Genomic DNA, 27068 nt, shown 5'->3' on the forward strand with positions numbered 1-27068 from the left:
TTGTTTTATTATGATTATTTTGGTGATCTCCTGAAAATAAACGTTAAATGAAGGATTTTTTATTCTTCCTTTATAAAAAGGTGGAAAAACTAAAATAAAGTGTTTGAACACCATTCCGTTTAGTTTACACGCTATGCCTATAGAGAAATACTAATATACGCTTCTTTTTCTTTCTGAATATAACATTATTTGTTTCAAAGTGGTATGGGAATCTCGCGCGATCTCCCATCACACGATACTTGCTGCAACACCACATTCACGCGCGTACCCTCCGCCTCCCATTGCAAGTCTCGCGAGACCTGACTGCAGTGATCCTATTGGGCTGTGCAGCAGGGCTCGTGCGTTTGCGCGAACTCTCGCGACGATTACGGGGCAAGTCTTGCGCGTGTGCGCTGGTCCGCGGTTGTTGAGAGAAAATGGCGGGCGAAATCGATAATGGGGACGCGGTGGCCCTGCCGGTGGGGAAGGCGGCAGGTGAGTGGGCGGGGAGGAGAAAGGGTTGGGAGTCACAGTGAAGAGGGGGAGATCATGACGCAGCCCGAGGGGGGGAGTGTGAGTAATCCGCTTTCTGTCAAGAGGGGGGAGGCCGAGGCATTGAGATCCAGTGTGTGGGGGGCGGCTGCAAGGCAAGGAATCGGTGCTCGCGCCGTGTGCATGTGTAACACATTGCTTTTGCATGTTCAGGGTTACGTCCCAGTCACTGAGGCAGAGGAGATACAACAATGGGTTGCACCATTTTCTGCTCAAAGCCGGTTGTGTGACTGCCGCATGGCGCATCCATTTGATTGGCGCTGACTTTAACTCATTGAGTAGCCTCATCTAATTCCTAGCTCTAGATGCACTGTGCTTACACAGTCATTCACATGAATGGGCTCTGTAAGCCAGACATGTGTATCGGACTTTAATGGGTTTATCCACATCTCTCGTTATGTATCTACCGTGCTGACCCAACATCCGACTCTTGATTTTTATTTGGGGACATTTGGTAGGAAAATGCACGAGAACCCTCGTCCCAATGCAAGTCAATGGCAGCTATTTGTTTCAGGGAGGCAGTAAAGGACATTATGCATTTCCTTGCAAATGTACTAGGGAGCTGGTACGTATGGTACCTACAGATCTCGACTCGTTAATTTTTGCAAACGAGAAAAGCCCCGGACCTGGCACCTATCCATGAATTGCTGGAAAGTAAAAACTTGAATCTTTTCTAGTGAGTTAACAAAATATCAACAGTAATTGAGAAGATTGTGATTCCAAAGTCAGTGATTTTAAAGCATGCGAAAATCTATATTTAATCGAAATCCAAGGAGCAGCTCTGCCGTGTGTGTGTGTGTGTGTGTGTGTGTGTGTGTGTGTGTGTATATACATACACACACACACACCAGGTGTGGTGCGTTACCTGTCTGGTTCACAGGAGGGCTGAGCCTCCGCCAGTGAGAGCCTGGGGTGTATCCTGGAACGTACTTGCATAAACAGCGCCTCCACCTGTGCAGGATCCTACAGTATAGAATAACCCCTGTCACAGGGCCGTTCTATAGTGTGCGCACGCGTGCCTGTGTGTATGCTGTGAGCGAGTGAGGTACTGTGTGTGTTATATCACGTTTGAAATAAAAAATTTAAAAAATACGTTAATAAATTATTTATTAAATGTACATACATAAACACACACACACACATACCTACATTTCAGCGACGGTAGCAGTGCAAATTAATTATTTTCCTCATCCGTGTCTCCCCTCCCCCCCCGTCGGCCGGTTCCACGCACACTGTCGTGCACGCACACTGTCGTGCACGCACCGGTCCTATTATAGAATGGCTGACTAACCTCAGCCCACTATAAATGCTGCACGCGCGCACTATAGAACAGCCCTTAATCAATATTGCCGACCTGAGGAAGAAAGAACTCTCGAAAGCTTGTCCTGTGACATAAATTGTTAGTCCAAATAATAAAGGTAGCCCCTAATACTGAAGAATATATATCTATATATTATTCCCTGTATCAACATCCTTCCCATGCTTACTTATTTGGTATATCTCTGTATACCTTTTATCTTTCTAAGGCTAGCTTATAGTGTCGGTGACGTCAGGCTGTGGTCGCTGGAAAAATCAAATTTGAGATGACTTCCAGCAATCGCAACCAAACCGTCGCGTTCCGCTTACTATAAGTGCACGCGACAGCGGCAATGCATTTGTTTTGACGCGAGGTCGCTGTCGCCGGCACTATAAGCGCAGCCTTAAGGATAGATATCTATATCAAGACCGGATTGCCGCACACACTTGGTAGAGTGGTTGTACAGGCAAATGTGGTGCACTATAAAGGGGGATAACTGTAAATCTATACGCATCGCAGTACTGATTAAAATTACCAACACGGCACAGAAGTAGAAATACTGGGGGACAACTGGGAACCGAAACGTCTGACTAAATGTTGGATTTAATAAATCCTTTATTCTACTTCTGTGCCGTGCTGGTCTGGATTTTACATTTACTTTACAAGTAGAGGCTGATGCACCTCTGTTAACACCATTCTTAACACTTGCACTGCCAGAGGGGCCAGCAAAGCATTGCACAACAATGGATTAAATACATTTCTTCATTAATGCAAATTTCATCTTTAGATTGTTGTGGAATGTGTGGGCCTTAGATGGTCTGTTTTCCGCTTAAGTATGTTTTAATTGGTAAATGCCATATTATTATGTTTATTTTAGTACTAGATTTGAAAATGTCAGCAGGTGTTTTCTGAATTAGTGCATTACTTGAATACAAGCCAGTGATTTTTGTATTTATTTTTTAAGAGGATTGAAGCATGCAGGCCTTGGAGCTGAACCCCATTAATTTCAGCTCCGGGGACCCCCTGCTTCCAGCAATACTTCTCTTTGTAGAGGGTGTCGGTATTGCTTCTGTCACGTGGGCCAATAGGAAGTCACAGCTTCCAATTGGCCCGCAGGGTGTGTGAGCTTTAAAAAGCGGCCATTCTGGGATCCTGCTAGCTAAGCTCAGCAACTACCAACAACACCCCCTATGGAGGTAAGTATCTCTGGAAGCAGAGGGTCACTGGAGCTGAAATTAAAAGGCTTCAGCTATGGAGATCCCCTGTTTCATTCTTCTGTAAAAGGAAAAACTTTGCAAAAAAAAATTGCTGGCTTGGATTGCCACTTTAGTGCATCTATAGCTTATTTAAAAGCAGCAATCTGCACGTCTTGTGCTGACCTGTTGCAGATTCGTGGTCCCCCGAAGTCCAGGCACCCTCTTATTCCTGAGCATTATTCCTCTTATTCCTCTCCCCCCCACAAGAATAACCTTGGTGGCAGCCAGTAAAAAGCCACCAGATCAAGAGTTGACCTTGTGGTTTTCTGTTGGTTACATCGTGGCCATTTTTGTAGTTTTCTTAAACTTCCAAATCTTAAAACGCTTGTTGCTTGGGGACCATGGATCAGCTCCTGGTTCCTCTAAGATAGAAAAATCACTTTTTGTGATGGGGTTTTTTTCTAACTCTTTTGTTCAGAAGTTACCGTCTCTTCTGCTGGTCTAGTGTCCTTTTTTCAGGACACATTTCTTGCTGTCCCTTTTTATCTATTTCTCACATTGTAACCTAGAAATCTCTTGTTTACAGCATTGTGTCCCACTAGTTCTCTCATATTTGTTCAAGGGGCAGAGGACACAGCAGAGGCTTTTGACTACTCGCCATGCTTAAATCTTTTACTCTGAACAGCCTCCTAACACACCTCACGTATACAAACTCTTCTTATATTTGTGTCCTAATTTGTAATGTTCTCATTGCTATTTTCATTTGAAACATTTGTCTTTGTTTAACGACTGTTTACATTGCAAGTGTCATCTAAAAAATGTAATGGATAATGTGCATCTAGAAATGTTAGCTGATTATGTCTTATTTAACTGGACCCTTCTTCTTTTAGTTGATCGCCTGATCCGGGAGAATAGGGACATTTTCTCCGACAGCCAATGTAAAGTTTGCAGTGCTGCGCTGATTTCCGAGTCTCAGAAGCTTGCACATTACCAGGTATCTATTTTTTTTCTCCAGTGCACCTTCCTACAGATGAGGCAATGGAAGATAGATTCTTTGGTAATTGGAGATCTGTTGTGTTGATGAATGTCGTGGTTGAACATACTGACTTGATATTAAGATTTCCACGCAGTGTTCTGTTTAAATGCATGACTCTGTTTTTACTGCTGTCCAAGAGCTTTGCAAAAGGCCTTTTTTGTATTCCCCTGCTTGAAGCTGTCATAGTTCACACCTGTTTTTGCACATTGTGCAGACTTTGTTGACAAACATAACATTGTTTTGTCAATTCTTTGTTTTCTAGAGCAAGAAACATGCAAACAAAGTGCGCCGGTACATGTCCATTAAACAAGGGGGGGAAGACTTCACTCCGGTGAAAAAGATGAAACCTGAAGCTTCGGTAACTTTCAGCTGACGAAGTCTGTTGCCATATAGTGTGTAGCAAGCTATTCAGAAAGCCAGAGATGGCACCCTAAGAAATCATTAAGGGCAGCAAAAGTCCCTTTGCACACATAAATACAAAAAGAAGCCATAGATGCCCTTCACTATAAACTTGGTATGGCCAAGGCAGTGCTTCATACCATTGCTTAAGGCAGCTTTCATTGCTCTATTTGCTATTAAAGTAAAACGCTGTACTTTCCAGCTACAATTGCCTAAGGCCTCGTTCAGGGTGCAGGCTTCGGAGGGAGGGCGTGCTGCCGTGGGACACAAAGTATTCAAATTGAATACTGGTTGTCAGGGTAGCAGCTGCCCTGTCTCCGAAGCCCGGAGTTGACGTTGGCTACAGTTTCAATAAACAAAAAATTCGTTTTTTGAAGCTGCAGCAGCGTCACTGGGACCTCGGCAGCCAATGAAATCATTCTTGAGAATGATTTCAAGACTGCAACTTAAATCCCTAAGCTCCTGTCCTTAGCCCCGCCCCTTCCCCGCCTCCTGAACTCCTGAAAAGTTCTGCTGGGGAGGGTGAACACACATCGCCCAGCAGACTGCTGCCCGCCCACGCGAACGCCCGCCCTCCAACTCCTGCCTCCGGCACCCTGAACGAGGCCTAAGTGTTGCCTTTAAACTCATACTCTACGCTTTCATTCACGTTCTTTCCAAGTCTTACCATTTGTTCCTCAGCAACATTGCTAGAACCTAACAAATGTTGTCACTTTGCAACAAAAAGTGATCATTGTAACGTTCTCCTAAATGACATCCCTTATTCACAGCTTTTACCCTATCTATTCAAAATGTTTTACCAGACTAGGGATACTATACATGTACATTCAAACTCCCTGCGCTGCTCTCAGCGCGGGGCCTCTGTAAACACCGCGCCCCTCCTGCCCTACTTATTACTTCACAACAGTCCTGTCTGTTCTTAATGCTTGTATGTGCAATTGTCTTTCTACTGCAAAACAACAATGTGTATCATTGTTAAATATGGTGACACAGAAGCCATGTTTTCCCACAGTAAGTAAAACTTTGTGCAGGTTCACAAATGTGGCTTTGAAAGGATGGTAGGGAGAGGGCACCACAGACTTGAGATTTTTATTAGCCTAAAATGTCCAATGTTTCGGTGGGACAAAGAAGCTTATATCAAGGTGAGGGCTATATACCTGTATAACAAAGCATCTTGTAGACCAGTGGTAGGCTGCATGTGTGGCACTTACCCACATTTTATTTCTATTGCTTTCTCCCTGCCACGCGAGTCCAGCTTCTGAATGGAGGCGAGCTGGTGAACTGTCCCATTCCTCTCCTTACACTGAGAATTGTTGAGCACTGTATTTAGGTAGCACAGGGAGGGGCAAGAGTCTACAATACAGTGAGATAACATACATGTGCTCATTTTAAAATGGTGACTAGTAAAAGCATATAAACACAATTTGTTTTCCCCCTTCTTAGTCTGGTTGAAGTATCAACAAGCCATGTTTTATTCTAATATTTGTATGGATGCATAATAAGCTAATCAAAGCTTGTTAAATATGCACATATCATACACTGTTCTAAGGAGGGGGGTTCCCTGAATTGGAACGCATATCCATGTCCATTCATAAGCGGAAGACCGTATGATGGACGGTCTCTTTGGTCACAAATACGTAGCACAGTCTTCAATAGAAATAACATTTTATATAAGTAAGCAGACCGCATCCCTGTCACTGATATCCCTGAAAAAATAAATACAATTTAATCCATTCAGTGGAGTATTAGCATTGTATATTTGACTGACCTTCCCATAGTTGTGGGAGGGTACCAGCGAAGGTGAAATGTGGCAGCCATAGACTCAAAATTGTAAACTGTACAGAGAATGTATCTATGTTAAATTGTGTTCACTTAAGTCCCCTGGGCTACTTATGCAGACCTCATGTAGCCAGAATCCCTCTACTTAAGAGTAATAAGTTCCTATCCAACACTCCTGTCGTGTGGTACGTGCCCATGCCCATAACCCTAAATCTGTCCACTGGTTGGACCCATGCCCCTTTTAATGACTCTTGTATTCTCAATGAAACATTGGTTGATCATTCTTGTTGTTTTCCCGACATAACTCACAAGGGCATCTTATCATATGGATGACATGCATGGTTCTCCAGGCTATCCTCGTCTTATTATTACACTGTGGGTAAAAAAATTACAAATGCGCACAGTATTTGCATACTGAACAGCTTAAGCAGCAGTAATTGCCATGTTCGCCAATGCTCGGGAAGTGCCCCAGGGTATAATGTTTCTGATCATCAGATTTGATGTGTAGCAAAAACATTCCTTTCTCTTTTATAGGCTAAGATGTGAGGTTCTTTACAATATCCAGACAAAATGTGGTCATTTTGAAGAATGTGCTAATGTTTTAGCATTGTTTTTTTTGGTTTTTAAGAAAAACACTCGCTCTAGTGAATATAGAAGTGGACACACTCCTTTCTGTTTCTTTTTTTATTTTAGGTGTTGTATCCTAGTTAATGCTCTGTTTAGACACTTTAGACACTATCCTTTCTTCGAAAATGTTCTCTCAGCTCTGCAATGGCTTAATCTAGTTTTCCTGGTCTATTAGTAATTTGTGATGCACTTATGTTTTCAGAGTAAGGTAAGGCCTCAATTAATGTATTGTGATAACTTTTAGCATGCAGATAGAAAATCGATAAAGCATGCCAACAGATGCAGTCTTTCCTATCTAGCAGCTCGCGCAGGCATGGGACAAAACACACTGCGCAAAAGCGAGGATAGTTCATAATAGGCTGTAATGGCCCATCGGGATTAACAGCGGGGGTCCCTGTGTCTAAATGGGACTCACGCTATGGGAATCCTACCGGGCTGCGCCTGTCTGTAAGGCTGCGTCCATACAGCCTTAGACTGCTCAGAGGTGTGCGCGTCCGTGACGTCACCCGTGGGGACGTGTCTAGGGGTGTGTCTGTGACGTCACGGAGCTTGTTCGCACTCATTGGGCGAACCGCTCTCCTGACCTGCCAGTCGCGCCAAGAAATCAGTTTCAATTGATTCCGCGTGCCCCTCCTGCTGTCGCCTGCGCGGTCTATGGGCCCGATCAATGCCTTAGCAATGTGATTGCGCTGCGTGTTCTTCGGCCGAAGCCTAAGGCGTGTAATATAGTGCGCACGTCCCAATTATAATAGACTGTGTTTAAACCTGACGTTCTATACGGCAGTGAGCGTTGACCCGGCAGATCGGAGGAAAGACGTGTAACTTGTCAAGTCACGCTCTATTAGCCAATCACAGTGAGGATGCAATAACTTTGTATTTGGCGCAGAAGATGAAAGGGTCAGAATGTTGTATGCAGCAAATGAGGACAATGTTAAAGATGATTAAAACAATATGACCAAAGAGAGAACGCTGTTGGGTCTTTGATTATAACTGGTGGAGAAGTAATATGGTTTATATGCTAGAGAGGAAAAGAGTAATTTGTAATGTCAGCAATGTTGTTCTTCATCTGCATAAGGATTTCCTTATTACTAATATAAATATATGCAACTATAATGACCATACTTTTTCTTCATACTCCATATTTTCAGCTTCAGCCATTTTGGATGCAGATTGAGCTTGTTGTGGTTGTGTGTGTGTGAGGTCATAGCCACGCCCGTCTGTCGTTCACAGCACAGACCTGTACACACAGTGTGTGATTCACGAGCATTAGCACACGAGCGCGCCAGCTATAAAACAAGCCTAAGAGACGTACACTGAGTGAGACTGAATCAGTCACTCTCCTTGCGCGCCTCTAATAGAAGCAGGGGGTCTCCAGAGCTGAATTGCAGTAATTTCAGCCTCGGGGACCCCCTGCTTCCTGAGTTACCGGCCCCGTTATGGGGTGCCAGTATCCCCCCTGCTTTGCGGCCCACATGACGGGAACATTTAAACAATGCAGGGAGATACCGGCACCCCATGACGGAGCCTGTACGGATCCCCAGGCTGAAATTAATGTGGTTCAGCTCCGGAGACCCCCTGCTTCAATACGGTGTTATCAAAATAAAAACCGCTTCATTACCTTAGCGGCTAGCAGCTAAAGCAATGGAGGGGTTACGCCAGAGTACCTGGTTTATTCGGGGCAGAGGGGGTGGCTGAAGGAGGTAGTTGCCCCAGGGTCGGTTGTTGGGCCCAACGGGAAGGTTGCGAGAGGGGTTGACCCCTTCATTACCGTAGTGACCGCTACGGTAATGAAAATGTTAACCCTTCACACACGCCCTCTACCCCAAATAAACATTAAAATACAAACACCAATATATTGAACAACCTGTCTCCCCCTCCCCCCCCAAACAAATACAGTGCCGTAATGGTCAAAATCTCTATTATCCAGATCTGGATAATAGCATATTTGCCCATTATAAATTAAACATAACCAAACATTACCCTGCCAGCATATAGTAAATGAAAGTTGTACTTATCCCTGCCAGGATGAAGGCTGTCCTCGCCCCCCTCGTCTTTTTATTTTTCAGTGGGCACCGACAGTATAATTACAAAGCGAACTACTGGCCACTAACGCCTTAATCATCTTAGCGCTTATTAACCGCTATAGTATTTAAGGTGTGAAACCCCACCTGGGAGGCTTAACACCCTCCCCGGGGCAACTACACCCACCCCCTCTACCCATTGATTGGCACACTGGTAAACCATGCCCATAATATGGACATGGGTTGCCATAATGGCAATGAATGGGCAAGCTACAAATAAAAAAACAAGCACTAAATAAAATACATTTTCAATAAAAAAACATTTGCCAAATAAACAAATTGATTGGCACAGTGGTAAACCTTGCACGCATGGGCATGGTTAACCACAGTGGCAGTCAATGGGCAACCTAAAAAAAAACGCCAAATACATGACATTTAAATAAAAATTGGCAAAAAATGCATTGCTTGTCACTGTGCTTATTTATACCCAGAAATGGGTTTAGATGAACAAATTGGCAGTCAATGGGCAACCTTAAAAAAAAACAAAAAAACAATGAAATAAAATATGATGAATGCGTTTCTTATCTTTGTTGCGATTCACCCTCCGAATCCTACTCCGGCACCATCTCTTGACCCACGACGCAATGCTCCTCATCAGCTGATGCACCGAAGTCCATGATCAGCTATTGATTTGAAGAGATGTCTCCGGTAAATTTCATTCTTTCTTTTTCTTGTTTGTCTTCTCTTCTTTATAATCCAAAGGGTCCTGGAGATGTTGCCTTGACGTTGTCTTGGGCTCAAATGAGACGTGACAGGCCTTATATAAGGCCTGTGACGTCACATTTGATTGTCAAATGGTACACCCCGATCCAATTGGTTGGTGTATCATGTGACAGATTATTATTTTTATTTTTTTTAAGGATGTGACGTCATCCTATAGGGAGAGAAGAATCAGGAAGGATATGCTTCCCTCCCTTTTAGATGTCACGTTATTTAAAAAAATGGAAACGTCACATAGGACTCCATCCAATCGGATTGGGAGATATACCATGTGAGGGCATAATTTTTTTTTCTGGTGACGTCACCTTAAAACGAGGGAAGCCAGCCAATCAGGAAGGATATGCTTCCCTCCCTCTAAGATGACGTCACCAGAAAAATATTGATGCCATCACATGGTACTTCGACCAATTGGATTGGGAGATTGCCATGTGAGGCATGTTAGATGTTGGGAGATGTACCATGTGAGGCGGTTGTTCGATGTATTGGTGTTTATAGCATAATGTTTATTGGAGGAGAGGGGGTGGTTGGGCCTCTCGGGTGGGTAGTGGGAGGGGTTAACCCTTTAATTACCATAGCGGTTACTACCGCCAAGGTTATGAATGGGGTTAAACTTCTCCAGCAACCTTCCCGGTAGGCGTAACTACCCACCCATGGGCAACTACCCCCTTCACTCACTCCCTCTACCCCCAATAAACCAGGTACTCATTGCCTTAGCGACTAGCCACTAATGTAATGAAGCTGCTTTTATTTTGAGAACACAGTATTGAAGCCGTGGGTCTCTGGAGCATTAATTTCAACCTCTGGGACCCCTGCTTGCTGAGTTACATGCCCCTGTATGGGGTGTCGGTATCTCCCTACATAATTTAAATGTCCTGGTCACGTGGGCTGTGACGCTGGAGAATTTAAACAAGGCAGGTGGATACCGGGGCCTGTAACTCGGGAAGCAGGGGGTCCCCGTACCTGAAACCCAAGGCTTCAATACTGTGCTAATAAAATACAAACCATGTGATCGCCTATTAGAGGTGTGCAGGGAGAGGGACTGATTCAGTCTCACTCTTAGTGCACATCTCTTACAGACAGGTGCAGCCCGGTAGGATTCACACAGCGCGAGTCCCATTCAGACGCAGGGGCCCCCGCTGTGTTAATCCCGATGGACCATTAAGTCTCCGTACTGAGACTCGTGAGCTCGCGCGCACAGATGGGGAAAAGGAACTGGGCAGAAGTGGATTTCGTGAGGACAATGTGACTGACCCAAGGACTACATCGGTATCCCAATACATTAAGTCAAGCCCTACCTTACTCTCAAAAAGTAAGACAATCACGAATTAAGAGTACGTGTAGACGAGAAAAACTAGATGCAGCTATTGCAGACCTGAGCGGATGTCTTGAAGCAAGAACATATGCTCCTCACGCTCTAGACAAAACTAGAGCGACCACAGTGCCTACAATTAAAGTTGTTCCCTTCTAGATTTATTAGTGGGTTTCCTGAAGAAAAATAACTTAAAACTTTAGCGCATTCTTTAGCATGACCACGTTATGGCTGGATATTGTAAGAGAATCAGAAAGGGGGGGGGGAAGGAGAACACAAATTGGGTGTGTCTCCTAAAAGAAATCACTATGCTGCACTCCTACATTACTTAAAATTTAACTTTTAATGGATTTACATAAAACATATATTACCAAAACGCCGTGTATGGTGAATTAAAAATAAATTAAATTGACAATACCACGCATCCTTGTCAATGAATAAGCGTTGGAATAGTCTCAAACAACTGAATATAGTTGAGACTGCAAGACAAAGGACGCTAGTAGTCAGGGTATGAACCCCTCTGGGACACCTATGAGACCAAGTTAGTATATATATATATGTATGGCCTACTCAATGTGTGATCATATACTGGAAGTTCGGCAGAGAGCAGGAAAGCTGACACACAGAGTATTGATAAAATATATAGCCAGGAGACTACAAAGCACTACCTAAAAGCAGTTGGACGCACAATGTTGTCAGTCTCCTATTTGGAGCTGCTTTTATGTAGTGCTTTGTAGTCTCCTGGCTCTATCTATGTAGACCTACTACTGGCTATATATTTTATCAATACTCTGTGTGTCAGCTTTCCTGCTCTCTATATGATACAGCATTGAGGAGTGTGCTGCATAATGATTCACTGATTTAAAGGCTGTGAACATTTGTTTCACTATGCTGTGAATCACCCTTACCTCAATACCACAATATCATTTGCACTATTACATTTACTGGATGGTAATATACTATTATCCTTAAGTGCTATGTGGTTTATATGTTAAAGCAGGACTGCTGAACTTCCAGTATATGATCACACATTGAGTAGGCCATACATATATATATATATACTAACTTGGTCTCATAGGTGTCCCAGAGGGGTTCATACCCTGACTACTAGCGTCCTTTGTCTTGCAGTCTCAACTATATTCAGTTGTTTGAGACTATTCCAACGCTTATTCATTGACAAGGATGTGTGGTATTGTCAATTTAATTTATTTTTAATTCACCATACACGGCGTTTTGGTAATATATGTTTTATGTAAATCCATTAAAAGTTAAATTTTAAGTAATGTAGGAGTGCAGCATAGTGAATTATTTTAGGAGACACACCCAATTTGTGTTCTCCTTCCCCCCCCCCTTTCTGATTCACTTTCAGTTCACAGTTTTGCACCCGCATATTTGATTACCATTATTATCCATTTATACCCTTTCAATTTGTGTGGCTCTGTGATCACTCCCTAACTCCTGCGTTTTCTCCTGGATATTGTAAGAACCTCACATCTTGGCATACAAGAGGAAGGAATATTTCTGGTAATCAAATCTGATCATAAATATGCCCTGGAGCACTTCCTCAGCATTGGCGAACATAGCAATTACCACTGTTTCAGTTGTTTAGTATGCAAATATTATGTGCATTGTAAATTTTTTTGTTATCCACCCACAGTGGTATAAAAATACAGATTAAGACGAGGATAGCCTGCAGAACCATACATGTCATATATATCAGGGGGGCGCAAACTTTTTTCCCTGCGCCCCCCTGACGGCTGTCCCCTCACTCCCGCGCCCCGCCCCAACCCCAACTTACCCGCGCTCCGGCGTAATGACGTCACGTTGCCATAGCAACGTGACGTCACATGACCTCGCAGCGTCATTTTGACGCCGCGTTGCCATGGCGCCGCAGGGAGGAAGCCGCCGGAGCCACGGTAAGTTAGGTTTACAGAGGCCCTGCAGCTCCCCCGGCACTTAATTTAAGTGCCTTCGGGAAGCGCGCGGGGCCTCTGTAAACCCCGCGCCCCCCGTCGGCAGTGTCGCGCCCCCCCTGGGGGTCGCGCCCCACAGTTTGCGCACCGCTGATATATATGATAAGATGCCCTTGTGGTTTATGTCAGGGAAAACAAAAAGAATGATCAAGCAACATTTCATTGAGAATACAAGTCATTTAAAAGGGGCATTGGCCCAACCACGTTTGTACAACATTGTATTGAGTATTGCCATCCAATTGCTGCACTTAGGGTTATGGGCAGTGGCGTAGCTGGACATGCGCCGGTCCCTGGGCCAAATTTTACCGACTGCTCCTGTGCATGCGTGATCGGCACATGTGCGATCGGAGGGAAAAATATTGTCTGCCTAGAGTGCGGGCCCTCCAAGAGCACGGGCCCCCGGGCTATAGCTATGCCACTAGTTATGGGCATACATGTACCAGATACTAGAGGAGGATTAGATAAGTATGTAAAAACAGAGGACTGGTGTCTACTGCATCCAGGTGGAGGCAGAGAGCCAGAAAGTCCCCAGATTGCATGCACTCGTTGTCACACACTAGTATTAAGTATATCTGCACAATACAGAAAAAGAGAACACAGGAGCGCACCAAGGTAAGAGTAGTATAGTGTAATACAAAAAGTAGATAAGTAAACACTTACATATGATAAAACTTTAATAAATCCCGATCTAGGCGATATCCATTTCAGTCAGGCACCACTTGAGGGTATGCAGGGGTGATGTTCGATTCCCTCCAGATAGCAGTCCCGCGCGCTGGGGCTGGCTCTGTGACACTAGCTGCAATCTAGCCTCCACGGGTATGAGCGTGGTAAGGGGCGAAGTGCGCATGCATGGGAAAGAAGCCCTCCGTAGCCGTCTTGTGAATACCTGTCTGTTTAGGTACTCGCGACCGGAAAAGATACACTTGTGTGTATGCCAGCTACCAAGGTGAGTAGAAGCTGGTTACACAATTTGCGACGCGTTTCGTATACCAAGTATACTTCATCAGGCGATAACTAGGGCACCTATGGAGGGTCCTTTATATGTCAATCACATTCCATCATTGGCTTTTCCTGAAAGCAAATCAGCCAATCATGACGATAACTGAGGGGTGGATGAATCTCGAGCCCTCCTCTCTATTATCCTAAATTTATCTACAATACTAATGTATGTAGTAATAAATAAAATAACATTAATAGTGGAATAAATCAATATTATTTTCTAAGTGAAAAAATGATATACTATTAGCAACATTTAAATGCCAAATGAATCATATTTGGACATATAAAGTCACATTGATAAGTAGCCCTTGTAATAAAGTGTAATATTAAACTAAAAATATATTCATATATAATATGAACAACATCTAAAACATTGTGTAAAATACATAAAAACAGATTATACAATACACATTGAACATAAAACAATGATGAAGGAATGTAAAGAAAAGAATGGAAGTGAGGAGGGGGGTAAGGGGGGGAGGAATAAAGGGGGGAATGACTGAAAAAACTTTAGGCTATGGGATGACAAAAGAAAAATAATAAAAATAAAAGAAAAAAATAACAAAAAAGAGAATAACATATGACACCCAAAAAAAGGGGGGGCGAAGGGGGAAGAACACAGACCCTCAGAATGGACGTATTAAATATATGGCAGACTTCAAAGATGTAATGTGTAGATGTTCGCCTCAAAAAGGTGAACATAGTCCTTCATAGTCATTTAACCCCCCAGGGTATTTAGTTTGAAGGGTGAATATCCAGAACTGCTCCCTCCTTGCAATTTGCAGATCTTTGTCACCAGCTCTAATATTGGTCATTATATGTTCGATGCCCATATATCTGACTCCTGTGGTGCTGCATTGGTGAACATCTTTAAAATGGGACAAAATATGTGTAAGTGGTTTACCCAAGGCCAATAATTTGGGAATATTAACAATATTTCTTAAGTGTTCCATTACACGTATTTTAAGATGATGTTTGGTGCGGCCTACATATTGTAGTCCGCACCCACATTGTAAAATATATGACATATGTTGTCAAACAATCAATATAATTCGTTGATCTCATACTTGAAGTCTGTCTGACAGAGAGGAATCACTTTTCCACATCTATAGGAAGCAAGAGCGCGGACTGAACATTCTCTCCATATCTGCACAATAGCAGGCGGTATGGTGGGTAAGGGCAAAAATGTAATCAATATTCTTATGACGAGACCCCAGACAAACTCAGTGGAGAGATGATGGGACTAAACACAATTTATTAGTAAATAATACATCAAATAAATGAGGTGATATTAACACCTATAAGCAGTGATACTTATACTATAATTGCATATTTATTTATTTATAAAATGTTTTACCAGGAAGTAATACATTGAGTGTTACCGCTCGTTTTTAAGTATGTCATGGGCATAGAGTTAAGATGACAAATACATGGTTACAAATACAGTTGCATAAGTGAACAGGGTGTACATTATATACAAGACATAGCATGCACAGTTAGAGATAATATATTATAGACGTATGTAGCAGTTACAGACCAGGTTAAAATGTGAGACGGCTTTAGTTTTGAAAGAACTTAGACTGGTGGAGGCTGTGAGGGTCTCCGTTAGATTGTTCCAGTTTTGGGGTGCATGGTAAGAGGAGTGGCCGTATACTTTGCTGAACCATGGGACCATTAACAGTCTTTGAGAGTCAGATCTCAGATAAGTGTTGCATGTGGTGGGAGTGAGGAGCTTGTTAGATAGACGGGTAGCTTGCCCAGAAAGTATTTGAAGATAAGACAGGAAAGATGAACTTTGTGCCTAGACTCAAGTGATGACCAATCTAGTTCTTTGCGCATTTCGCAGTGATGTGTGTTGTAGTTGCATTGGAGAACAAAACGGTATATTGAATTGTAGAGGGTATTAAGTTTGCTAAGGTGGGTTTGGGGTTCCGAGCCGTATACTATGTCCCCATAGTCGATAATTGGCATTGGCATCTGCTGTGCAATACGCTTTCTGACTAGCAGACTTAAAGATGATTTGTTAATGTAAAGTACACCTAGTTTGGATGTCAGGGTATCAATGTGCATCCCAAATGTTAAATGGGAGTCAAACCATATGCCCAAGTATTTGAAACTAGTTACAGGGTGGTTTTAGCATTGGTTCTGATCTGGAGCTCAGTCAATGGAAGCTTTAAAAAATATAGCCTTGGTCCCAAATACCATTGTTAGTCTTGTCAGTGTTTAAAAACAGTTTGTTTTGGGAAATCCAATTTTCAAGTCTCAAAGTCAGATTGAAGTATGTGTTCAAGGTTGGAGAGGCTAGGACTGTGTGCATATAAGATTGTCATCTGCATACATGTGTATTGAAGCTCCCTTGTAAGCTGTAGGATGATCATTGCTGAAGAGTAGGGTCCCCAGAACAGAGCCTTGCGGGACACCACATGTGATATCCAAGGGGTTGGAGTTAGAGCCTGAGATGAACACATGTTGGGCTCTACCTGATATACCTCCTCCCCTAGTGCACCAACCACACTTCCCCTATTTTGGTGTGCTGGTATCTTTTTTGGTTTTGGTCTTGTGAAGGATTTGATAAGGACATATTACTCTTGAAGAGAGGCATTCCGAATACATGAGGTCAGCTTAAGTGAACAACAAAGTTTAAGATGTTTCCTTGAAGTTAGATGCATTTTCTTAACAGTTTATAATTAAGGGTTTACGGCTTCATTTTTCCCCTTCGTGGCTATCCTTTAACATCTATGGACAGGTCAGTCAAATATACAGTGCTAATACTGTAATCATTGGATTAATATTTATCTGGTATTCACTTTGTGTTTTTTCAGGGATATCTGACGAATACAGTTCGCTTATTTTATTTCTACTGAAGTCTATGTATTTCTGACCATAGGGACCATCTATCAATCACACAGTTACAGCTTAGGAATGGGCATGGTTAATATCTGTTCCAATTTAGAGAATTTCTGCTTCTGCTTATAACCACGTATGATATGTACGTGTTTGACATGTTTTTTTTTTTTTTGGCTAATAAAAATCACTTCAGAAAAGTCTTTGGTGCCCTCCCCTTCTACCTGGTGAGTATATGGACCTTACAGGGAAGCTCGTTTGGAGTAGCGATCACAGCCAGTTTTAACTTGAAATTAAACACAGTGCCTGGAGAGAACCTCTCTTTGAAGGTATGGGAACAGTTTGCCCACTACTGTTTTGTGTGCTATGAAGGGAATGATGTAGCTCCTGCAACCCTAAAAGACTTACCGTAAATTCCGGACTATAAGCCGCACCTGTATAAAGCCGCACCCATTGAATTTTAGATTTTTTTTTATTTTGACCATATATAAGCCGCACCTGATTATAAGCCGCACCTCACATTAACCCCCCCTGCACCTCACATCAAGCCCCCAGCACCTAACATTAACCCCCCCTGCACCTCACATCAAGCCCCCAGCACCTCACATCAACCCCCCCTGCACCACACATCAACCCCCCCTGCACCACACATCAACCCCCCCTGCACCACACATCAACCCCCCCTGCACCACACATCAACCCCCCCTGCACCACACATCAACCCCCCCTGCACCACACATCAACCCCCCCTGCACCACACATCAACCCCCCCTGCACCACACATCAACCCCCCCTGCACCACACATCAACCCCCCCTGCACCACACATCAACCCCCCCTGCACCACACATCAACCCCCCCCTGCACCACACATCAACCCCCCCTGCACCACACATCAACCCCCCCTGCACCACACATCAACCCCCCCTGCACCACACATCAACCCCCCCTGCACCACACATCAACCCCCCCCTGCACCACACATCAACCCCCCCCTGCACCACACATAAACCCCCCCCCTGCACCACACATAAACCCCCCCCTGCACCACACATAAACCCCCCCCTGCACCACACATAAACCCCCCCCTGCACCACACATAAACCCCCCCCTGCACCACACATAAACCCCCCCCTGCACCACACATAAACCCCCCCCTGCACCACACATAAACCCCCCCCTGCACCACACATAAACCCCCCCCTGCACCACACATCAACCCCCCCTGCACCACACATCAAGCCCCCAGCACCTAACATTAACCCCCCAGCACCTCACATTACACAGTAAATACCTGCCGTGCAAGCAGGAGTGCACGCGCTCGCTCTAGCAAGCAGCAGGCAGGAAGTGCCTCAATGCTAGAGCCGTGCTGCTTCTAGGGAGGGAGGGGGAGAGCAGAAAGCGGGAAAAATTCACATATAAGCCGCACCTGAATATAAGCCGCGGGGTTCAATGCGTGGGGAAAAAGTAGCGGCTTATAGACCGGAAATTACGGTAATGTGGAAAGTAACCAAAGAATTTGCTGTCATCTGTAGAAATGGCCATGGTCAAACACGACAAAGTTGAGATCACGTTACACAAGTATTAACAGACATCCATCTCAGGCTGGCATCATAGAACAAACGATTATAAAATTGGTGTCTCACCTTTTTTATATTCTGCAGGAGAGCAGCAATGGAGAAGATGACCGAAACAAGTGGTGCCCAATCTGCAACATGGCGTTTTCTTCTCCAGTTGTCGCTCAATCCCACTATGAAGGGAAACCCCACAGCAAGAATTTGAAGATCAAGCAGCAAGGCGGTGTGCCTTTAGGTAAAGCTAATAAACTGGTGTCCGTGCATGTTTGCACAGTGTGCTGGAGCCGTATGTAGTCACTGAAATGTAATGGACCTAGAATGCCGTGTGTGTGTGTGTGTGTGTGTGTGTGTGTGTGTGTGTGTGTGTGTGTGTGTGTGTGTGTGTGTGTGTGTGTGTGTGTGTGTGTGTGTGTGTGTGTGTGTGTGTGTGTGTGTGTGTATTTGACGGCAGTAGAAAATGGCGACAGTGGTCACTCAGAGGTTTTTTGATTCAGGGATAAAGGAGCGGGTACAGGTGTGATGACGGTCTGCGGCCTCATCAAGATACTCCAAGAAAAGCCTGTTGCACTTTAGATAAATTCCACCATACGCAGCTCTGCTCTATCTTGCATAGATTGATTTGATACAGAGTGATGGTTACTGTGACGATACAAACATTTTGTTTTTTTTCTTGACTAAGGGTTTTCCATCACTCTGCATCATATAAATCTATGTATGAGCCAAGCTGCGTATAGTGAAATATATCTGAAGTGTGACCAGACTTGCAGCTTTTCCTTAAATAATATCTGACTCATCAGTGTTACAACTCCATGTTTTGATTCCATTAAGATGCGCCACCGATCAAGACGTCTGCCCCACCCATCAAGAGGCCTGCCCCACCCATGTCTTTAGTGGCCCCGAAAATCGTCGAGAAGTTAGATGATGCTGATCCCGGCAAGTTCTGCAACCTTTGCCATGCCACCTTTAACAACCCACAGATGGCTCAGCAACATTACATGGGCAAGAAACACAAGAAGCAGGAGACCAAACACCAGCTGATGAATATATACACCAGCCCCTCAAACCCATTGGGACGATCTACAACTGTCTATAATCCCCCGCCAGCTTCTGGATCTAGTGAGTACCTTTTTCTCTTATGGAGATTTGTCACACACAAGCTACAATGAAAGGTTTGTTATTCCATGAAATGGTCAGTTGTTACATTTCTCTGGATGCAACTTAACTGAAAACCGGATCTATTGTTAACAAACGGCACAAATCTAAACTGATGCATTACAGGTCCAATATGAGGAGAGCCTACTTCAGGCAGTACTCAAGGGTTTCACATGGTCTTTAAATATAAATTTGTAAATATTATCACGTTTAAAGTTCATACAAACAAGAAAAGTGTTGGATCTTTGAACCATTCGTATAGCCCGCAACCAACCCTGCACTGACCAGGTTTACTGGCTATCTACGTCTTTAACCCAGGCTGTGCTGAAAATCTATTTAATACGGCAAGCATACGTTTATAGGATTCTATGTTGAAATGGATTTGACGCAAAAGGTGTGCTCATTTTCATGTCATTACCCAGAATCCCTGGCTGCAGAGGAAGCACTGTTTGTTGAGCGATAATTGGGAATGACAAGGTTGCAGACCTGTTTGGGACATGTAAATGCACCACACGTGATATTTTAATTTACTGAACCATTAGTATTGACAAATTGATAAAATTCTGTTTTCAACATCAATTACTCAAGTTTGTCAAGTGACAACTGTGAACTTCAGTAAATAAGACGACCTAAAACGTGATGCAAAAATTCTCCCCTTGTGTAGCTAGGCCTTGGTTTGACAGCCATTATTGTTTCTTTCTTAGTCTTCTGTTTGTAAGAATGCCTAGAAAGTATGTAATAAGTCATAATGGAGATATAGATATTTATATCTATCACTGGATGACAGTGACAGGCTAAATAATGCAGTTGTGATATCAAACAGTCTTCAACATTTTCACGGTTTGCTGTCTGCTGCTACTTTACAGCAGAAGGGATCCCCAGTGGCATACGGTGGTCCTATGACAGGAATCTTCAAGTGGTGGCTCTTTGGCCACATTAAGCCCGTAAAGGCAGACTTCCTGCTAATTTCATACTAGTTGCTTAAGCAGCTGAGTGCAGCTTTTCACTCAAACGCTTGTAAGTTATGCTAATGTCCGTATATATGGTATAGAAAAAGCACATGCCATATAGCGTAAAAACGTTTTGATAATTTTAATAATAAAGGATGAAGCTTTTAGGTAGTTTGCACTCGCAAGGATAGGAGCATAAAAAGCATTTTGAGAGCACCTGTACATGAGCAGCATGTCACCAACCATCGGCGTTCTTGTCCAATGTTTGGATAAACTTTCACGAGCTCAGAGGTTGGATCAGTCAGCTAGAAGGTTCCCAAAATAGCTTGAATGTCCTTTGATATTGAAATCCGCTTCAATCCGCACGGATTTGTGGCAACGGTTGCAGCTAGACTTCTGTCCCAATAACGTAATGACTGGTCACGCATAAGATGTTCCCAGCACGCTTCGTCATGATGCATGTGACTTCCTCAGGGGTACGGACTAGAATGGTCCCGTAATACAAGATCACTAAGACCAATGTCTGAATCCGAAAGATTACATCGTATGGTTGCCTAACAACTCAAACAAATCACTTGGCTAATTGTATTCATGCGCCCTTAGATCAAGTGACCTTTATATATGTTACAAATGTTTGCAAAACGTTGAAATACAATACATTTTTCTTTAAATGTATGTAATATGACCTTACAATAAGCTTGTAGCCCTTTTACTTTCAAATGTTTTCTATTCTGGCCCCTTTGGAGAGCTAGTTATTGAGCCCTGTCTTATGATGTTATATGGCAGCTATTAACCCATAATCCATCTCCCCTTGTATTTTATTTTTTATTCGCCGTACAAACATCTCCACTTCTCATTCCAGCAAGATGTATTTATTACATATCATGGGTTGAATAGAAAGCTATTGCATTTTATAGCCTAGAATGGATTTGTTTAACCAATCCTACCTCTGGCTATAGGTGGAACATGTTACAGTGATGCAATGTTGTGAATGCCCTACCAGCTGTGATGTTGCTGTAGTGGGGATGCAGCACTGTGCACAGTTTAACCACTACAAGCACAATTAAGGTTCTGGCTTTGATTATTTGCCACAGTTGACACAGCACTATTCTTTGTCGAATCTTCTGCTTCTTCGGCTAAAAGATGTACACTGGTATGATTGTGACATTTTCCTCCCAGCATGCCATGTGCATTAGTCCAGCACATCTAATATTTGGAAAATTTAAGAGGTTCCTTCTGCACTAATGAAAATCTATCTGGAGAGTTTTCTGCGGAGGACTGCTTATCCCTGTGCAATGCAGTAAAGCAGGGTAGCGAAAACTTTTGGAGCTGCGCCCCCCTGCCGGCTCCCGCTCTCGTTTGTGCTCACCTCGCTCGGCGGCGTCAAATGACGCTGCAGGGTGATGTGACGTCACTCCACATAACACCCGGGCGACGCGTCACACCAAAGTCCCTGAACCCCGGTAAGTTTGTTGCAGAGGCCTCAAGGCTTTAAATTTTAATGCCTCAAAGAAGGGCGTGGGGCCTCTGCAAGCGCCCGGGCCTCTCAAAAAAAAAAATCCCCCCCACTTTGCACATCGCTGCAGTAAAAATGTATTGCTGCCACTTCCTGGACTGAAACTGCTTTTGCTTTTTCATATCTTTACTACCAGTTTAGCATTTTGAGGAACTATTGTACATTTTAGACAGGGTCAAGCATAATGCAATTGCTTTTAGACCGTGACTGCAATATAGATTTTGACACATTCTCATTTTCATGATGGCTATATGTGTTTCAGCTGTGAAAGGGTACTCCTGTGATACCTGCAACATTGTCCTGAATTCTATAGAGCAGTACCAAGCTCACGTCAGTGGGGCCAAACACAAGGCACAGTGAGTATTTGTGATCCTGTGTCTAGATATCCCATCTATTTATGGTCTTTAACCGGGCCGCATACATTTTCTCTATTTAATCACCTCGCTGTGCTTTTTTTTTGTATTTGGACTTGAAGGTTCTGCACTGTAACGTCTGAAATCCCTATTTAGGTTATTACGCTCATATAGTTACTTTTTCTCAGTTAATATGCGTATGTGTTGAGTTTCTTATGAGAATAGTGACGCAACCTACTGTGTTCATGTTGAAGCTTTCTAATGAAAGCAGATGGAAAGGTGCAATCCCACATAGATTAAAAAAAATAAACTTATGGTCGTGATATATTTATTGTATTAAAGTTACCAATATGCCTTTAAAGAGAGAAAATAGACACATTTATTAAAAAAAATTGATCCTTGAAAGAGACCTGTGATATTTCTGAAACTGTACTATAATTTGTTTTCTATGCTACAGCACATCATTCCTTAACTTATTTTTTTTTCCAAAGCTTTCTTGAGTATTTGTAAACATTGCAAATAGAGTTAAACATTTCTCAATTCTCCATCTTCAACCCTTACTTTGTCATACTGCATGATACTCTCCCTCTCAGATTTCTTTTAGGTTTGGGGAGGAATAAATCTGAGCTAAAGGGTTATTTATCTACATTTATGATAAGATAGCGGATGCCTGCTGTAAATGAAAACTGTCAGACTTTCAAAGACGATTAACAAAATTATTATATATTTTTTTTTTCATTCAATAACATCCATTTAAGTAATCTCTGCCATTACTTCACTTTGGTCCCAAGTTAAACTGCACCTTTAAGCACAGTTGGCTGCAGAAAACTATTGCCAAAATACACATTTTTATTTTTGAATGAAAAGGCAGCCACCTGTACTTTCCTTCTATATACTTAAAAATAGAAAGTTTGTGCTTTCTGTATAGAGAACAGACTTTATATGTTTGTTTGATAGTGATGCTATTGTAGTATTCAGTATTTGGTGCTAGAACTTGTTTGCTCCCTAAACACCTTAGTGGACATGCAAAAGAACTGCTATTGACTAATCATTTCCACCAATAGCTTTATTTCCATCAACATATATTTTACGTATAGTCAGATAATAAAACAAATTGCTTCAGATATTTCCTGCAATTCGGCTTCCCCAGAAATGGGGAAATTCTAGAGCTGACTTCACATCTACCGTTGCAGTTAAATAGAATTTTAGACCACTAATGTGTGCCTGCAATATAAACATTTAACCAATTCGATGAGTTGAGTTATGTTTTAAAAAAATGATATAAAAAGCATTGTAAATATTTGTTTTCTCTTTGCCATTTCATACCCCTGCAAACGTTTTTTTTTCTTTTTACTGGCGGGCTGTACTGTTGCTTACATTAATATGCACACTATGCAATTCTGTTTGTAACACGATCCTTCTTTCACCAGATTATTGTCCATGGTTCCTGTCAGCTCTTCACCCGTGAGGGATTCTTCAACGACAGAAGAAGATCTTGAACCCTTTGGGGATTCTTCATCAATGGGAGGTCTTCCACCTATGGGGGGTTCTTCATCAATGGGAGGTCATCCACCCATGGGGGGTTCTTCATCAATGGGAGGTCTTCCACCCATGGGGGGTTCTTCATCAATGGGAGGTCTTCCACCCATGGGGGGTTCTTCATCAATGGGAGGTCTTCCACCCAAGGGGGGTTCTTCATCAATGGGAGGTCTTCCACCCAAGGGGGGTTCTTCATCAATGGGAGGTCTTCCACCCATGGGGGGTTCATCAATGAGAATTCCTCCACCCATGGGGAGTTCATCAATGAGAATTCCTCCACCAATGGGTGGCTTACTGCCACCTCCTTATCCTCCTCCACGGAAGCAGCTCCACCAGTCATATGACCGAGAAGAGCTGATTGGATCCGATGACTACAACTATTTCAGCCAAGACTACTAGAGCAAGCTCCCAGTTCGAGTTGCTGGCGGCTCTCGGCCCAGCCTTGGTCATAAATCGAAGATGAGAATGAGTGTGAGAGTTTTGTCCCAACTCTGTTGTCCTGTTCCCGTCCTGCTACAACACACACACCTAGAACAGGAAATAAATTCACTAAAAGCAGAATTATTATTTTTTTTTAACACCCCAATTAGATATGGCCTCTAGTAATGGTAGTTTGTTAACTTTGAATTTATTTTTTATTTTCATTTGAATGTTAAACCTGCCTCAGATTGAGTGTGGACTGTGGGCTCTGTACATGCGGTGTGCATGTCTATATATACAGCTGAAACAGTTAAAATGGTCCATATATGCCTCCTCACCCAGCATCAATACCACCTCACAGCTTCCTGGCGTCATGGTCATGTGGCAATGAATCCATCTGCAAAGCACACCATTGTCTCATGCACCCCTCGTGGCCCAGTTTGATCTCTGGTTGCTTTTGTTTATTGCAAACCCAGAAGCATCCACTCTACCTTCTCTGAGTATAGCTCAAATATATTCTATATATCAGTTTGAGCATGCAAAAGCACAATTTTGAGATTAATTGGCTTGCCATGTTAACTTTCACATGTTCAATGTTATACCCTAGCACTGTATTGGTTCCAAGTTCTTGGAATGTACTTTCTACAATGTTTAGAACAGTTTTACAGAAGCATAGTACACATCACAAAGATTGGCCTTCCCTGTGATACTGACCACTAGGTGGCACCATAAGCCATGCAGAAAATGTATAAACTACATACAATCATTACTATTTGGGCCAACAATCGATAATCTGGATATCTTTTGTAGACAGCTTGTGCTTTGTGCATATAGGAAGATGTATTTGGCACCTGAGTGTAATACTTCTGTTAATTTACTTGCCTGAATTTCTTAGTGTTGGACCTTTCTCTGTTCTTGGTGGAGCCTATGATTTTTCTTTAAGGTCACATACTACATTAGGCTTCGGCTGTTTGGGAGAATACATTTCCTGGCCATTAGTCGTGCTAGCTTGTTTCCTTTTTCCCCCCACTTGGTCGTTTTTAAAGAGTGCCTATAGTTAAATTACATAGAGCAGTATACCGTTTTTCTTTGGAGTATCATGGCAGATTAACGTGTCAGAGAGGTAGTGTGTTTACCTGGATAATGTGGCTATTAGATCACCTTTCTTGGATAGCACCCATATTTCTACTAATAGATGACAACTAAGTTATATGATCATATACCCACAGTGAAGCCTCTCCCTTCTCAACCCCTATTGCAAAGTTAGTGCTGTCCTTTGAACTAATCACTAATGGATCATGATTTAAATGGTTAAAGCAAAAGTACCAACTGCACTGAATCTTTCCAGCAAATTGCTTTGCAAGTGGCACTATAAAGAAACTGACCAGAGCAGACTGCCCGCAGTAAAAGTGAATTGTGCAGGCGTCTCTCCCCCTCTGGATTGTCTGTAACCAGGTGGTTATTCCGCTCTCTACCTTTTTTTTTTTTTTTTTTTTTTCAGTATTCAACTACATTTTATTCTGTAAACTATCTTGATAGAGGTTAGTTACCTTGATTGACATGTCTTGTTGTCTAGCAATTTATTTTCTCCCCCAGCTGAGCAGTGAAGTTGTAATAAATTACTTTCCTATTTTGTTTTCTTTTAGATTTTTTTTTTTTTTTTTTGCAGTGGACATTGTTTTTATTTAACTTTTTATCCATAGTTTACAATGACTGCTTTAAGTGTTTGGTGTGAATTCTGTGTGCTTTTATTAGGGTCCTGTTTTGTTTGACATGTGCTCTCTAAAGCAGTGAAAGAACAGTCATTGTCTTTTGTAGGTCTCATCATTAACTCCATCTAGGCGGGGTTTTTTTATTTATAATTTTACCAATACCCTGATAGAACACCATTACCGAATCAAAGTGGCTTTTTGGGTGAGACCTCTATGGTATTGCACCTCATTGTAATGTCATTTTGTTCAAACACCTCAAAGGTTTATAATAATTTCAGAGTGAGCAGACTAAAAAAAGAACTCCTTGTGAAATTGTACCATTCTCAACAGTTTCCTTAGTTATCAAGTTATATTTGGGTTTTTTTTATAGTCATGAAGGTTTAGTGTAGAGATCAAATGGCTTGAACAGGACTTAATAGATGGACGTTACAATTCTCATGATTCTTGAAAGAGCCCTTTCTCCCTCCCTTTCTGTGAACAACTTGTGCACATTCCCGCCTCCTTGGAGAGCAGCCTGTTGCTTGTGTCCCTGAGGTATAGTAGTGACTGCATCAGAAAGGAATCCTGGTCCTGTTACCCAGGAAGCTGCTTGGTGCCCGCTCGCTTGCTAAACTGCACCCACCTGTTCAGTACTAGCAGCTGCAAAGCTTGTGTGGGGGGGTTGATGAATTTTGTGGGCTGGGAAGGGAGTTGATGCTAGTCTGAGCTGCATGCAAGGCTTGTTCCATGGCAGTACAATCTGTTCATAGGTGTGACAATCCTCACCAAATTCATACTGTGACTTCTGTACGGTTTTCTTGTGCTGCATACTATATTGAAGCCCTTTGGAAGACTTGCCATGGCACAGACCTTGTTAGACATGCAGTGCAGACTTGCAAGTCAACGCGTTATTGTATCACATTGTGAGGACATAGGAGCTGTGAAGTGAACACGTCTGTGGGGGGGAGACAGCAGATGCTTTATGAGATGTATCGTTTTGTGTAGTTTCCATGTGCATTCCGCCTGTACAAAAAATAAATCTGCCTTGTTTTAGCAAATTAAACAGATGTTTTCTTTTCA

At 42.8% G+C, this 27068-nt stretch overlaps 1 protein-coding gene across 2 annotated transcripts; it reads left to right on the forward strand.

The window, feature by feature from the left end:
• The first annotated feature begins 315 nt into the window (after positions 1 to 315).
• On the forward strand, positions 316 to 27068 carry ZNF346 (zinc finger protein 346). Of its 2 annotated transcripts, XM_075600810.1 has the most exons (7): positions 316 to 474; positions 3915 to 4018; positions 4323 to 4418; positions 18455 to 18602; positions 19196 to 19483; positions 22248 to 22341; positions 23769 to 27068. In XM_075600810.1, the coding sequence occupies exons 1-7, from the start codon at positions 417 to 419 to the stop codon at positions 24274 to 24276; spliced, it is 1296 nt and encodes a 431-aa protein (XP_075456925.1). In that variant the 5' UTR covers positions 316 to 416; the 3' UTR covers positions 24277 to 27068. The 2 variants fall into 2 exon arrangements, with proteins under 2 accessions (XP_075456925.1, XP_075456927.1); XM_075600812.1 differs by lacking the exons at positions 316 to 474; positions 3915 to 4018; positions 4323 to 4418 and adding an exon at positions 16920 to 17018.

The sequence above is a fragment of the Ascaphus truei genome, chromosome 5 (genome assembly GCF_040206685.1).
Source record: "Ascaphus truei isolate aAscTru1 chromosome 5, aAscTru1.hap1, whole genome shotgun sequence".
In the NCBI taxonomy this organism is placed as follows: Eukaryota; Metazoa; Chordata; class Amphibia; order Anura; family Ascaphidae; genus Ascaphus; species Ascaphus truei.

Excerpts from the sequence above, each read along its gene's own strand:
- ZNF346 (XM_075600810.1), top strand. The coding sequence starts at position 417 with ATGGCGGGCGAAATCGATAATGGGGACGCGGTGGCCCTGCCGGTGGGG. Across the intron at positions 475-3,914 it reads GCCGGTGGGGAAGGCGGCAG|TTGATCGCCTGATCCGGGAG; the intron begins GTGAGTGGGCGG and ends TTCTTCTTTTAG. Across the intron at positions 4,019-4,322 it reads AGAAGCTTGCACATTACCAG|AGCAAGAAACATGCAAACAA; the intron begins GTATCTATTTTT and ends TTTGTTTTCTAG.